Below are 16,233 nucleotides of genomic sequence, written 5' to 3' on the forward strand. Positions count from 1 at the left end.
TTCATCTTTAACCTCCATCACCCACGTAACTGAAGCACCAAATCTCCTTTCTTTTCTCTTCCTCTCCTCCCCCATTTCACCCCAACTTCACTTCTGAGTATTCTCTTCTTAGAGGTGATCAGGAAGTGAAATGAACTAGAGCACCTGGTAACTCATTCACCTCTGAAAAACATCATACCAGACCATGTGACTTCTAAGTGAGATGGAATCTTTCAGTCTATCTACCACTGATTATTTTAAAAGTTCATTTCTAACTGACCTAATTCATATACTTAAAAGAGAACCAAATTTGCCACCTGGGGTTTTCAAAGTAAAAAATCTGAAATATGTACCAGGGGGTCTGTGTCCTTTTAAAGGGCATCCCGACCAACCAATTTTGCCAAACTTGTCCTTTAAATGAATGCACATCCATGAATATAAGGCAAGTTAGTACATTTGTCTGCTCAAAATCTATATGGCACAATCCCTCATTAATACCTTTTTGGTTAATTCAACAAAAATTAAATTGTATGCTAAGTACCAGGCACCACTCTAGTGGTTGGGAATTGAGAGATATGGGATTGTCTTTGTGCTCAAGGGATATACATGTAGGAGCTACTTTGTGAAGGGTACTGTGTTGAGGTTTCTAAATTCTCTCCAAATTGTGATGACCATTCACTGAGTAATTTTAAACAGTGATGACTCAATTATATTAGTGTTTCTGAAACTGGCTGCAGTGTAGAGGACAGAGGCGACACCCAGCAGGGGATACAAATTAACTAGCACTTAAGAAACCAAATAGATATTATGAATAAATATCTAAAAAATTGGTCAATGACTTAAACTTCGTACAAGTCCAAGCTAAAACTCTTCTCATCTTCTTGTAATAAGTGCCGGTTGAGGACTTGAAATTATAAAAATTATAAATTACATTATCAACTAAATTATAAATTACAAAGCAAGTAAAACATTTGAGCAAATTAAGTACCTCTTAATTACTTTTGCAAATGTGTTCCACTTACACAAAATGATTTGAGATTTACCTCTGAGTCGTAATCTGCAAGGATCCAGGGGAAGACAGGATACTGCATGAGATCATTATACGATCTGCCAGCCAAAGTGTTCAAGTGCATCAAATACTGGAAGTTGCTGATTTCACCTCTCTTGGAAAAGATAAATAAAGATTCATTTCAGGATCATTATTTCTATTGTGTTCACTTTAAAAATAACTTTTAAATGCAAAATGAGGTAAAAGTTTCTTTCTTGCAGATTTCATAACAATAAAACACTTGTTTTTCCCAAAAAGAACAAAAAACAAAGTTTTTTTTAATGTATGTATTTTATGGATTGTTGGGAGTGCTTTTAACTGTATGACTTATACCATCTAACTACAAATTATGAATGAAGCTTTTATGTTCATTAAGCCTACCTCCCATCTTTGAGTCACAGACTTCTCTCCAACCAAAGTGCTAAGCAACCCAGATCTAAAAACAAGAAATAATCAAATTATAGGTGATATAATTTTAAATCTGAGTAATAATCAAGTTGAAAATTTAAATCATCTGGTCCAGGAATTTTTCAAACTATGGAAGACCTATTACAAATGGCCACAAAATCAGCTTAGTGTATTGTAATCAACATTTTGAAATATGAAATAACATGGAACTAAACTGAAGAAAACAGAGAACACTGAAAGGCATCACATACAGTAAGGGAAAGTATTCCGTCAATTCTGTGTTAGTATTTGTAACTCAGTTTGTGGGTCCTGGGATGCAATATAAAGTCTATTTTTTACTATGGGTTATAGCAAGAGTTTGAAAAACAATGATCTAGTCCAACTGTCTACCTTTTACAGTGATCTATACAGAAACAAACTCAAAGACATTAAATTGGAATAACTGAAATAGTATACATAGCACATTTCCTAAAAGAGATGTTGAAGAGTGAATGGTCATTTGAAATTATGGACTTTTTCAGATATCAGATGTTCCTAGAATGCTATCAAGCCCTTCTTAAGGTTTAACCGCTTTATAATATTAGTAATTAATGATTTGAAGATTGTGACTTGGTCACTGAACCCATAGGAAAGCACTGAACTATGTATTTTACTGTCTGAAAGGAAATCAACAGATTTGTAAACCTTAGTTCTTAAACATTTCTGGCTCAATAGTACAGGTAACACTTTCCATTTCTAGGTAAGTTCTTCCCATCACGCAAACTGAATGTACATGAACTCTCCCTATAAAAAGAGCTATGTTGACTCCTCAACTTTATAAGAAAGGGAACAACCAAAAAGATTAAGTTGGAAATGAATTTCTGCTTCTTGCCTTCAAGCTTTTAACAGCTCTTTAAGTAAAGAATTGCCAACTCAGCACAGATAGGAGCAAGAACAATGAAATAACAAGTTGAAGATTATCTAAGCAGGTGAAAATACCGGCAACTTAATTACAAGTAGAAAAAAAGGCTCAATGTGCTGTAAGGGGACCTTTTATTTCCTGTTATTTATCTTTTTTTTTTAAAGATTTTATTTATTTAGGGGCGCCTGGGTGGCTCAGTCGTTAAGCGTCTGCCTTCGGCTCAGGTCATGATCCCAGGGTCCTGGGATCGAGCCCCGCATCGGGCTCCCTGCTCAGCGGGAAGCCTGCTTCTCCCTCTCCCACTCCCCCTGCTTGTGTTCTCTCTCTCGCTGTGTCTCTCTCTGTCAAATAAATAAATAAAATATTTAAAAAAAAAAAAAAAAAAAAAAAAAAGATTTTATTTATTTATTTGAGACAGAGAGAATGAGAGAGGGAGAGCACATGAGAGGGGGGAGGGTCAGAGGGAGAAGCAGGCTCCTTGCTGAGCAGGGAGCCCGATGCGGGACTCGATCCAGGGACTCCAGGATCATGACCTGAGCCGAAGGCAGTCGCTTAACCAACTGAGCCACCCAGGCGCCCTTTCCTGTTATTTATCTTAACAACAACACAAATGATTAGGAACAGAACATGACCTGAAGTTAACAAAAGCACATATTTAGCATTTGTATTTGCTAAACCTCAGCTAAAAAAAAAAAAAAAAAAACAGTTTAAAAGAGAAATACACACATTTAGTACAGTTAGATGCACAGACTAGAATCAAATTTTATTTACAAATTACAGAATCCCCAGTAAAGTTTTAAGTGACTTTCTTGCATGTTGCAATCATTTGTAGCCCAAAAGCACTGCTTCGTTTCCAATTAATTATAAATGGCTACCAGTTCCAGAGTGACTATAAATGGATTCTTGAAATGGCTGTATCATCCAGAAGGACTTTCTAAGATTAAATGCAGGTGAAATGAGCATAAAGGAACCACTGATAGGTTTGAGCACATAAAAACAAAAGTTTAAATTTAAATGTTAAAAACAAAATTAAGGGGCGTCTGGTTGGCTCAGTCATTAAGCATCTGCCTTCAGTTCAGGTCATGATCTCAGGGTCCTGGGATCAAGCCCCGTATCGGGCTCCCTGCTCTGCAGGAAGCCTGCTTCTCCCTTTCCCACTCCCCCTGCTTGTGTTCCCTCTCTCGCTGTGTCTGTCAAATAAATAAATAAAATCTTTAAAAAAAAAAATTAAAACTGGGCAATTTGCAACAAATATAACAAGGAGTAGTAATACATTATTATAAAAAACTCCCATACAAATTGATAGTAAGAACTCAGAGGAGATGTCAAGTAGACTTATTGTGGTGATCATTTCTCAATTACACAAATATCATTATGTTGTATACCTGAAACTACTATAATTATATGTCAGTTATATCTCAATTAAAAAAGAAAGTCAAACCACCATCACCACCACCAACAAAAAAGAACTCAGGAAAAAAATAGGTGAAGTTATGGATAATTCACAAATGAGGATTTTAAATGGCTAACAAACATATACAGTGCTCAAGATTACTAAGAGAAATACACATTTAAAACCTGAGAAAGCATCTCATAAAATCAGTAAAAATGAAAAGATAAATATAAAAAGGGGACAAGCATCTACTGAGATAAGTAATTTATCCACTAGTGGTGGAATATAGACACGTATAATTTTTATGGAAATCAAGTTGGTTTTGTATCAAAAGCCTTAAAATTCATACCTTTTTTTTACTAAGGACATTTTACCCTAAAAAAATAATGAGCAATCACACTTGCATAATTAGAACAGGGAAACCTGACAAATGCGAAGTATCCAAAAATAAGAGAATGCTTTATACATACCATGAATAGGTAGTAAGTAAAAGTAATATTTCTGAAGAATTTTTTTTTTTTTGAAGATTTTATTTACTTATTTGACAGAGAGCGAGCGAGAACAGGAACACAAGCAGGGGGAGTGGGAGAGGGAGAAGCAGGCTTCCCACTGAGCCGGGAGCCCGATGCGGGGCTCGATCCCAGGACCCTGGGATCATGACCTGAGCCGAAGGCTGACGCTTAACGACTGAGCCACCCAGGCGCCCATCTGAAGAATTTTTTAAATGCAGAGGGAAACAGTTACATACAACACTGCATAGAAGAAGCAGAATAAAAATCTGTGTTTAGAGTATGAACTCAATGATGCAAACGGGACCATATGCTGCTTAAAAAACTCCAGGAAATCCATCAAACCGTGAGTGCTGATTTGACAGGAGTGTCATGCATACCGTGTCTTTTTCCTTTTAAGTTTTCAGCATTTAAAACATTTTGTGCAACCACTAGGAGGGGAAAACACTCATTAAAAATATTAAATGATACTGTGCAGATGCAAACCATCCTAATTTCACTATTAAACTATGATGCATGAAGCAAACAACCTACCCTTGCTCCACACTTGTGTTCGGTCGTTGCCCAGACACTGACTCTGAACTGTCAGTAAGAGATGGCACGACAGCCAAAAACCTGCAAAATTTAAAAATGGCATAAAATTGGAAATGAAGTCAAAGTCAGGACCTAATGGGAGCCTCAGAAAGGATGATTCATGCAGACCTCGACTATTGCATTTACCCCTCCACTACCCCATCAACAGCAGGCTAAGGGAATACACAATAATTGGAATACTCTGTTATAAAAAAGTGTCAGATGATGGCTTCCAAAGCCAAGTATGAAGGGCCACAGCAAAATCTATCATTCTGGATTTTAAATATGCTGTCATATTACTGGAAGAAAAAGCCCTGCAACACTGATGCACAGAAACTGAGTCAACTTAATGAAGTCCTGAAGAGTGATTAACAGCCAAATATTCACATGACAGCAAGTAACAATGATAGCTAAACGGTGATGGAACAGGGACAACACTAAACTAATGAAGATACATCCAAGGTAACTTTATGTGACACTTCTACATCTTTTTCAGAGTTGCTCACAATGTCAACATAAATATTTTAAAGGTGGAAGAGAGTTATGGGAAAATTCTTAGAATAGACGTGGACCCCGAACTGGGCACATACACAGACATTTCTCAGAGAAAGGCAAACTCATCTCCTTGTAACAGCTGCTAATTATGAAGAGCAAATAGTTTCCTAGTGTTGAAAACAACATCGCCTTTAGAAGTGAATAAGAGAGATAACTAAAATTTCAGTCACTTCATTAGCTCTTCCCACATGCGAAAGGAGTTTTGGATTACCAATCATCATCCACAGGCACTTTGTCTGAAGAACCCCCCTCATTCCCTTGTGCTCACAGGTACTATTACTGTACCGCAATGATAAGCAACGTTGCTTGGCATCAGACATTCCTCACAGAAGTAATGTGAGATATAAAACTTCCCTTAGTAGAGGGCTTGCAAGGATCTATACCACCCTTCAAAGAATAAGAGAAGGTCTCTCATATCTGTGATCCGTTCATAAAAGTCTCATTATTCATACATCCAACAGAAATATTTTTGAGCACCATGTATACATACTGCTTTTTCTTTTACAAGGCAAATTTTAAATACAGCTTACCAAAAGTACACTATGATTAGGTTAGATTAACTGCTTTATTTGACTATGCTACTTTTTTGAGGATGAAGATATCAACCTCTCTTCCAAGGCCAGAGAAGGTCTCATGTAATTTCTAAGAGTGATTAACAACTAAATATTCATCTGCATTCAATGCAATGTATGCGATGCAAGGAATGGCATTGTCTTCTTTTTTGGTAAATAGGAAAGAAGCCTATTTTGAACCTGAAGTATTATTTTTTTAAGCTACAGTTCCCTCGTTCTTTTACATTTAATGACACAGGACTCAAAGGTAAAAGTAGCTTTTGATGACATCTACTATAGTCACCAGAAAGATAAATGGTATTTCACAACAGAATAGCATCACTTTAAAAGCTAATTAGAAGAATCATGTTTCAAGAGGTTGGCAAAAATGAAACCAACATTTTCTTCAAAGACATTAATTCACTGATCTCAAGATCCTAGACTTTAAAAAACTAGCTTATCTGGTACTAGTTTCACTTCCATCCCCTCCCCTGATAGCATTATCAAGTACTCCTAATAAACAATACCTTTGATAGACTTTATTTCTAATTCCTTTCTGAAAAGCAAGGAGGTAATTCCGTCCATCTCCAGAGAAAACCTCCACAGCAATAGGCTAAAATGATCAAAGAGAAAAACAAGAAAAACACAAACAAGGTTATATATTAACTTTTCCACTATGAGTATCTACAATGTTGAAGAAGTTAACTTTTAAAGAACATTTTTAGAGTCACGAATTCCCAGCAGATTAAATTACAAAATAAACAGAGCCCATGTGCTCTTAAGTTTTGTTTCTAAAATCTTTAACAGAATAATGGCAAGATAATTATAAAACGATAATTGGAAAATTATAGTGAAGATGCAATTTTTATATAAAAGACAAGTATGTTGATCTGGATGCTATAGGGGAAGATGGACAATAAAGATATTACCCAAGTTTTAGGCTGTGCTTAAAAAAAAGAGAGAAGTATTATACAGAGTTGTGCACCCACGTGACATGAGTTTGTCTATCATAAAATCATCTAAGGAAATACTGTAAGGGACAGTGTGGATCCTATAAAGGGTTGTCATGGCAAGTATGAGTTTTAAAATAATGTATCCTCTGAAAAAAGGAAGATGACAGAGTGTTTAGTACTACTAAATCAACTCACCTGCAGGAGATACCTCCTTTTATGTACTTCCTTGATATCTTCATACGCAAAAATGCTGCATGTTCTCTTGAGTTGACTGGGGCCTTGCCTGGCTCCTCTAGGGATAATTGGCTCATGCATACTACAGGCAGCCAAGAGAAAAAAAGATAAACAAAAAACAGCAAGAGATAAATTCATTGTTCAACAAAGGGTGTTATTTTCAACATATGAATAGGAGCAGGGAACAATATAACAAAATACTGAGTTCTAAAAAAAAAAAAAAATGTGTTTAATAGAAAAATGTATCCGCTACTTAGTAAACAAAGAAGGCTGTTTGATGAATATGATTTAAAATATCCCACTATCAGGGCCAACTTATCTACCAGGCACAGCAGGTACAGTGCTTTTAGGGGCCCGAGAAAATGTTTTAATTTTTTTTAAAATCAGAAGAAAAAAATTGAACTTTTTGGTAGAAGAAAATGGTTTAATGTATAATATGAATATATTCATCTTTAAAGCAACACAGTCACAAAATATAATTTTTAATATTTTTATATGGAGCAGGGGGCCCATGGACGTCATAACGTGGCCCCGACTGCTGCTGACAGGAAGTATTTGAAACCTCTCCCAGGAACGGACCGCAGAGACGGGTCTATATCCGACAGCGTTAGGTGTTCAAAATGTTAAAGACAGAAGAGCATGTTGACTTCCTAAGCCTCAAGCTTTCTGTCTTCCTTCTGCCCTTGTCAGTGTTCTGGGTTTCTGTTCCCCACTATCATCCCATCACAGGACTGGCAGAAGAAAAGGAAGATAAAACTCAGTTCCTGCCTGTGCTTTAGTCACGCTGTTGGGAGGGCACTCAGAGGACATGGACACTCTTCCAGTTGTTAGAGGATTGTGTCCTTACCTGCACTTTCTCTACAACTGTGTCTGTACTAAAATTTAAAAACAACAATTTGCAAATTCTGAATAAGTTTATAAATACACAGATTATAATATAAGGAACTTGGTGTCTGATGCTACTAATGCATAACAATAAATTTTATTTAATTTTCATTTTGATAAATAAGGCAAATGTTTTCTTACCTTGAAGTAACATATTACCCTTGTGAATATTTAATGACACACAAACTGAAAGATAACATTACTTCAAACACGATATTTGGATTAAAACAGAACTATGTACATAGACTGCTGTTCTCAATATAGCTGTACTTTGTGTCTCTTCATTCATTTACTTACTTTGGAGGTAAGGTTTCAATATCTCTTATTTCCCTGGTTGCTGTCATTGTAAATCCATCAATCACATAAAAATGCTCTTTACCAAAAAGAAGTAGCCCCTCACTGGTATCCAGGCCCTGGACTCGAGCACAGCGGTACATGTGCTGAATCTATAAAGAAAACCATAAACGTTCATTAATAAAGTTAACCAAAAAAAATCCCTGATAATTTTTTTGAGATAACTGAAACAAAATGTTTTTAAATATGGATTTAATGGGCAAACAGGGTTTTACCAAGGTATAGACTGCTATGGCATCCCCTGAGCTAAGCATATGAAACCTGAGTTTAAGCATGTTAAAAAAGAATCAGCTAAAACTGCCGTCTGATTTGTGGTTGAGTTCAGTAAAAGGAGACAACCATTTTACTCACATCCATACACCTACCCATCCAACCCACTTCTCCCACTATTCAGGTTACTCGCTGTGTGCCAGGGACATGTGTACTAGGTTCTAGAAGTGATGAACACATTAGATAAGGAAGGGGACAAACACAATAAACTTGGCAGGAAAAAAAAAAGAGAATTGAAGAGTATACGTAAGGAGCTTAGGACTGTGCCCTTGGTGAGACTAGAGTGAAAACAGGTCTGTTGAGTCTAACAAAACTGAGTGAATCCCCAATCCTGTCACTTAGTTGTAGATTTAGCCAAGTTTCTTGACTTTTCTGGGCCTCTGTGTGTCGTTTGTGATTTTCAGATATACACCGGCTTGTTGTGAGAGTTACTGAGATAATGTACGTAAGCGTGTAAGAAACTGTTGGTTGTCGTCCCTTCCACACTGCTCAATTTCGTCTTTTTCCACAACAGCTCCTGGACGGGGACTGCGGCATTTGTCCCTCTTTGCTCCCCACCTGGGGTCCTGCTTGCCTGGCAGACTGCTGTGCCTTTGTAAAAAGCCAAATCTGGCAGAAGTTGTATTTTCCTCATAGGAAGAAAGAGTTGCTAAATCTTTCAATGTAAGTATTGTTTTCTTTCCCAAAGGCAGGATTCAGTTCTTTCTTCCTTAAAAACTATTTCTTGCTAAAAATTATTTCTTGCTTGCTCAGTTCAACATGAGTCAAGGAAAAAATATCAGCAACTAAACTAGAGCCAAACAAATGTCAAATAAATGTCAGTCTGAATACACTTCCTGCATTATTCAAATTTAAAGCAATTAGAGCAAAATCTGTACTCATGAGATTAAAAGTTTAAAAAATGACAGCATTAGAAAATAGCAAAATACACAACTGTAGTCAATTTTCATCACATCTGAACTACTGGAATAATAAAAATGCAGAATGTTATAGGAAAAACACTGATATTTTAAGAAATCATCCCACTGTAGTGTAATATACAAACACAAAAATGTTTTTTCTAAGTGTATAGCTTGAGGAATTTTCAAATGCTAAAAATATGATGCAGCCAGCATTCAGAACATTCCCAAGACTCCAGAAGCCTCTCTTGTGCTTCCTTCAGACCTAATGTATAGACCTTCTATAATTATGATTTTTAATTTATTATTTATTTATTTATTTATTTATTTATTTATTTATTTATTTAATTTGACAGAGAGACACACAGCGAGAGAGGGAACACAAGCAGGGGGAATGGGAGAGGGAGAAGCAGGCTTCCTGCTGAGCAGGGAGCCCAATGCGGGGCTTGATCCCAGGACCCTGGGACCATGACCTGAGCCGAAGGCAGCTGCGTCACAACTGAGCCACCCAGGCGCTCCATAATTATATGATTTTTTAAAATATTTTCATTCAAGATTAATTAAGCTGTATATTCAACAGAATTTTTGAAATTAATCCCTAATTTCTGACTATATCTTAGTGGGTAAGATTTCAAGGGTTACATCAAGACGCAATATGAGGGGCAAAAAGAACATCCTTTTAAAATGGTGATACAACACATTAATTCATTCCTTCATTTATTTATCTTTTATTTACTCAAGAGAGCTCGAGAAATGAGACTGTATCCAGTGGGAGTTCCTAGGATGGAGATTATGCGAGTGATGGAGAGAAATGCATTTTGGCAGAAAATACAGTGAGCAAAGCAAAGAAAGAGCGTTATGGATGTAGTGAACTGCGGGGCACACAGTGCTGCAGGGGCCTCGGCTTCTAAGGCGGAGCCAGTGCAGTGAGCCCGAGCAGGCTGGCAGGGTGTAGGAGGTCCACAGGGAAACAGGAAGGTAGGGTAGTCTTCTGTGAGTGAAGGAGAACAGGGCTTAAATACAAGCCTGACGATGACAGTACTGATGGGCTGAAACTGCTCGTAGATGGTTAATGGAACTATGGAGGTGTAGAAAACTAGTACAAGGGCAGATGAATGAATGGATTGTGTGCATGGGTTTGAAATAGAAAATGATGGCCAGAAGAACGGTCTAATAAAGGCTACAGTAATAGAGTGAACTAGACATCAACTGCTAATATTGTATCTCATGAAACTCTGGGCTGTTTAGCGTGTTCAGACAGGTCAGAAAATCCTGAAAAGGAGAGATGTAGAGTACTGAATCCAAATGGTTGCTTACTATTCACAGTATTTCATTACAGAGGGTAAAATATTTATCTTCTGCCACCAGGTAAATAGCCTATCAGTTAGTGTTATAAAATGCAAACGAGTTACTTCAATGCAACCCTTACGCTTTAGAAGCACAGTACCTTTTCTCCTTCCTCCAGGAGGCGGAGGAGGGTGGCATTATCCGTTTTCTCTTCCTCCTCTATAGAGCTGCCTTCGGCAATCTGGTCTTGTAGCTGCTCCTGGCTCTCCTCATCTCCTCCGTCAGGTGCGGACCGAGACCGTTTCAGAGGAGGCTTGACCAGACCTATAGGATCACAACCACGAGAGCCATGTGACCTTGCAGGGCCCACTTGGAAGCAGTCTGGGCTCCCGCAGTCCCTCCTACACATTTCCAAATTGAGATAACTCTGGAAGGTACAGGGAGGCAGCACAGTGCAGTGGTTAATGACAGAGGCTCTATAGTTAAATAGTTGTGTGACCCTGGACAATTATCTGCCTCTCTGAACGTGTTTTCTCATCTATAAAAATGGGACAAAAATACTATTTATCTTAGGGGGTTGTGGAGGACTTAATGAGTTATTCGTGCTTAGCATCGTGTTTAATAGTAAATTCTAAATAAGTGTCAGATGATGATAAACAGAGCTTAGCATAATTAATGGTAAGGACAGTACTGCTTATGGACAGGTGTCATTAAGGGGATACCATAAATAAATGATCAACCACTATCAGAAACAAAATTAAAGACAGAAAGTTATAAATATGATTATAAGAGATCCCCCCCTACTTAGAGGGCCCCTGAGGACTATTTCAAGACTTATGTCACAAGCAACAGTATGGTCATTCATATACGAACGAAGGTGATCAAATCATCATGTCATAAAGAATAGAATTCTTTAAAATACAGGGACAGATCATTTAACGTGCAGGTTAAGGAAACATTCTACTGTCTACATTTTGATAATTTTATGAATAATCACAGGAGGTGACAAAATCAATTGATGTGATGCCGAAGTATGAGAAGCATTCAAAATACACTCTAACCCCCATATTTAATTAATATTCTCTACTTGTTCCAAGAAAAGGCCCGTTACATCTACCAATGATAGCTGCTCTAAGAATTCTGGAAAAGAGTTAAGTCATAGAATCTTATCCTTTGAGCATGAGTTATCAGAGGTTCTGCTTTGCCTTAAGAAGAACGCTCTTTTCACATATGAAAGAGTATAATAAATAAGCAAGAGAGATCAAGTCCTGCTGAGAATATCTATAAGGGGGAAAAGCTCCCAGTTGCACTTTTTTTAAGTAAGCTCTATGCCTAATGTGAGGCTTGAACTCACAACCCCCGGATTAAGAGTCACGTTTACCAAACGAGCCAGCCAGGCACCCCTACCGTTGCATTATTTTTAATAAATCAAAACATCTAATTCTATGTCTACCATAACACCTTGCATAGCATAGTAGTGACACCAATTTGTGGGTTTATGTCAGCAGAGATTAGGAAAATGAGGCCAAGACAAGTGAAGTGCTAATGACCCAAACACAAGTCATCTAACTCTGTGAATTATACCTTAGCTTATACTCAAGAAACAGCATTGGACCTACTTCTGTAACTTTGCTGGTACAATGTCAAGAAAATTAGAAGACTATAAACCCTCTCAACTACTAAAAGTTTCAAGGAGTCTATAAAATGTTAGATCAATTAGGAAATGCTTAATAAGTCACAGTCACCATGAGAGAGAAGAGGAAAATTATAATAATAAGAGAAATGGATCACAATTTTTGATGGTGTGTTTTGTTGACATGTTGACATCATATACTATCAATTTTTTAATCGATGGGATCTGAAACTGATTTTTAATTTAAAGTTCTTAATCTACATTCTGAGGCTTTGTTTATAGAATATGCCAAGGACTTTTGAATTTATCGTGAATCAGAGGCTTAAAAGAGTTAAAAAACAATAGATTGATTTACTTTTCAATACTGACTGAATCCCCGTTTTGTGCTAGGTATGTGCCAAAACATCAAGTGAGAAGAAAAATGATCTCTGCCTCTGAGAAACTTATAATTTAGAAAACATAAAGCAGTGAAAAATCACTGAAATTGCTATGATATGAGCAAATGCTATCTGTGGACAGGAGAGTGGGAAAAGGTTTCAGAGAACGATAATTTGATATTTGACCAGTGTCTTCGAGGCTGGGTGGGGTTTGTTAGGATCCGCATCATGGAGAAGCTGCAGGAAGTGCGCAGAGGGCACACACATATGTAAAAGTACAGAATCAAGAAGTCCAATTCATCATCTCATGTATGTTTTACTAAGATCATAAAGCACAGATGTGGAATAATCTGTCTTAGCTCATAGGAAGAAAGACCATGATTTCTTAACTGTTGTCTAACATGCACTAATAACACATTTAGTTGTTGTTTTAATTTTACAAAATATTTATTTAGTTATCAGGGCCTTAGATTAAAATGTCAGGTGTCACTGAGAATCCTGCCAAATGCAATAAAAACATTATCAAGCCAAAAGGCACATTCTATCCATCTGTAGGCAATAACGAGCCAGTCTCTTTAGTTCTCATACAGAAATCAATCTTAAAAAAAGTGAGATTGTAAAATATGTATAGATACTTTTATCCATATGGTTGGCCCTACACTTTACAGTAGCTCCTATTTTCATAAAAACTCAAATACAAGAAATGCTCCAAAGTGATTTTTACTTCAAACAAAGAGGAAGGCTGACCTTTGACTTTAGCAATAGTGTCTTCACCATGCTCTGGTTCCTGCTGAGCAGCTTCACCTTCTGAACTCTCTACAATGGCGTCTTGGACAATGGCTGGGTTGCCAGAGGCCAGTCGCATGTAGTACTCCTTACTGTCATAACTTATGGCTCTTCTGTATCGAGCTGGTTTCTAAGAAATAACGGAAGAAAAGGATTCAGATAATTATTTTAAAGAATTAAAATATAAGCTTCCCGGAGGAAGGTATGGTATCAAGACTTCTTTATGTGTTACCTTTTTAAAGGGATTTTTAACAAACTGCATTTATACGCAGTAAGTCCACAGACTTTTGGGTTAAGTTTCTCTGTTTTTAAATTGCACTGATTTTTAAAACATACATATAAAAAAAACAGTATTAGCAGTTTTTCTTCATGAAATAGAAATAAATCATCTCTAGTCAAATAACATTTTCATGTTAGTATGACATGGCCTCACTGATGTATTAGAAAACCTTCCTAAACAGTAAAGAGAACACCCAGTTTTGGAGAGCATCAAGTTGCAAGAGGATGTCTGGTTTGTGTGGAGCCTGGAACTTTGCTTCCACCCCGCATAAAGTAAGTAGTCAGGCCTAAAGCCCATCCATTCAGTTGGAATCCTCCGTGCCAATGCTTAGAGGTAAAGACTCAGAACTGCACTGTTCTTCCCCACATTCCCAGTTCTCACTAAAACTCCAGAAATGGCCCAAACCTTCCACGAGTTCTAACCCAACATGGAATCAACCAGCTTCAGGCCCGATGGCGCTCTCTGCTTGGCCTGCTCCTCCAAGCTGGTATCTTCAATTTGCTAAAACATCTTTGTTGTTTATTGTGTAAAATAATATGCTCCATAAATATATTAACTAAATGAGTATATTAAGAACATATATAAGTCCATCTTAAAGAAGTTTATTACCTAGAAACATCAGAAAAGATTTGATATTTTTGGCCTAGGATACAAGAGCATTTCTTTTTAAGAGTTAATATTTATCCTAAAAATACAGTCTCTAGCTAACCTAAACTTTTTTTTTTCTTAAAACCATAACATAATGAAAAAAATAAGGTCTAAAATGCCCTCAAAACTGTAAAACCATAAGGAAAATTTAATATGTATACAGGTTCCTTAATCAGAATTAGACCCAGACTTTGGATTAACAATTTAAAAAAAAGATGGGGTTTGAAATATGCTTTAAAACCTCCCCTTTTTAGGGGTGTCTGGGAGGCTCAGTTGGGTGAGCATCCAACTCTTGATTTGGGCTCAGGTCATGATCTTATGGGTCTAGAGATTGAGTCCTGCGGTGGGCTCCATGCTCAGCAGGGAGTCTGCTTGAGATTCTCTCCCTCTCCCTTTTGCTCTGCCTCTCTCCCTGCTCACACACATGTTCTCTCTTTCTCTAAAATAAATAAACTAAAAAAACCCCCTTCACTTTTTAAACATTATTTCACTTTCCCATTTATAAAAATACCTAATTAAAAATACTCTGTTGGCCTACTCTTCAACTCAAGTAGTCAATATGTATTATCCAAAATCATGCTTATTTCAAGCAAGACCTTTTTAAACAAATAACTTCCAACTCAAGTGGAAAACAAGTGTCCAATTGGTTGGAATATTTAGACTGAAATATTGAACCTATTTTGAGATAAAAAGCTACCTAACTGAGGTCATACTACCCTTCTTTTAAATTCAGGTCCAGAGTCAGGGAATCAAGAGAGCTGCAAGCTAATTGAGGAATGATATGCAATAAATAGAAATTGAAATATATAACATAGGAAAGTATTAAAATGAGGTAAAATGATACTACAATGATGGAAGGACCAATCTGATGAGCAAACTAATAAGAATATTGCAGTATTTTTTAAATGAAAGGAAAGGTAGTAAACTTTGTACCATACCAATTCTTCGATGTTAGGTGTAACAGTTATCTTCAACTCAAAACTGTTCATTTTTAAAATGATGAAAGCATAGTTAGTGACGGGCAAGACAATGAATTAATAGATGTCAGACATCTACTTGGTTACTGACCTCAACTTGGAACTATGTTTTTTTCCCTAAATATTTTGAGGTATATTTCTGCATTCTAAAGAACTACCTTTTTTTCCCTTTTTTTTTTCTTAACTGAATTACGTACTGAATCTTTCTGGAAAAAGAAAACAATTGTAAATTTTTAAACAAAATAAGTTAAAATTGTATTTTAAAAAGTGATCTATGTATAACCTTAGTTTTCATTGTTCCTTCTGATTGAAAAAATGATTTTTAAAAGAGGATACTCCTTGCATTCTCAAGATACACACAGTTTAGTATCTGGAAGAATTAAATGAGCAAATGAAAAGAAAAAAGTTGAGGGTGTCAGGCTGCCCATTACTAACATGCGTCAGAACTTGTTAGTTTATACGTGAAGCAATATACATTTTACGGTGAGAGCAGTGAATACTCAGCCTGTTAGTGAGCAGCACACAGGCCCTAGAAAGCTAATTAGAACAAAGCCAAGACTAGAACATCTCTCAGCACGGATGACACTGACTTTTTAACTCTAAGGAACTTAGAGGAAGAACAAATTGAAAGTCAACCTTTTACGTTAGTCTAGCCTACCATGCACTAAAAAACCAAAAACAAAACAAAGAAAACTGCAAGTATTTTGCATTCTCTTATGGTAATTTGTGTTTT

At 36.7% G+C, this 16,233-nt stretch overlaps 1 protein-coding gene across 4 annotated transcripts in view; it reads right to left on the reverse strand.

The window, feature by feature from the left end:
* WDFY3 (WD repeat and FYVE domain containing 3) overlaps positions 1-16,233 on the reverse strand; it is a 274,441-nt gene that overhangs the window by 30,711 nt on the left and 227,497 nt on the right. For all 4 annotated transcript variants that reach the window (XM_078068881.1, XM_078068879.1, XM_078068877.1 and 1 more), the window contains 8 exons: positions 13,557-13,725; positions 10,960-11,123; positions 8,287-8,435; positions 7,066-7,186; positions 6,445-6,530; positions 4,773-4,853; positions 1,409-1,463; positions 1,023-1,142 (listed from right to left, as the gene is read on the reverse strand). In XM_078068881.1, the coding sequence (XP_077925007.1) occupies positions 1,023-1,142; positions 1,409-1,463; positions 4,773-4,853; positions 6,445-6,530; positions 7,066-7,186; positions 8,287-8,435; positions 10,960-11,123; positions 13,557-13,725 (945 nt within the window). The remainder of the gene's footprint in view (positions 1-1,022; positions 1,143-1,408; positions 1,464-4,772; positions 4,854-6,444; positions 6,531-7,065; positions 7,187-8,286; positions 8,436-10,959; positions 11,124-13,556; positions 13,726-16,233) is intronic.

Source organism: Halichoerus grypus, chromosome 3, assembly GCF_964656455.1.
Source record: "Halichoerus grypus chromosome 3, mHalGry1.hap1.1, whole genome shotgun sequence".
NCBI lineage: Eukaryota > Metazoa > Chordata > Mammalia > Carnivora > Phocidae > Halichoerus > Halichoerus grypus.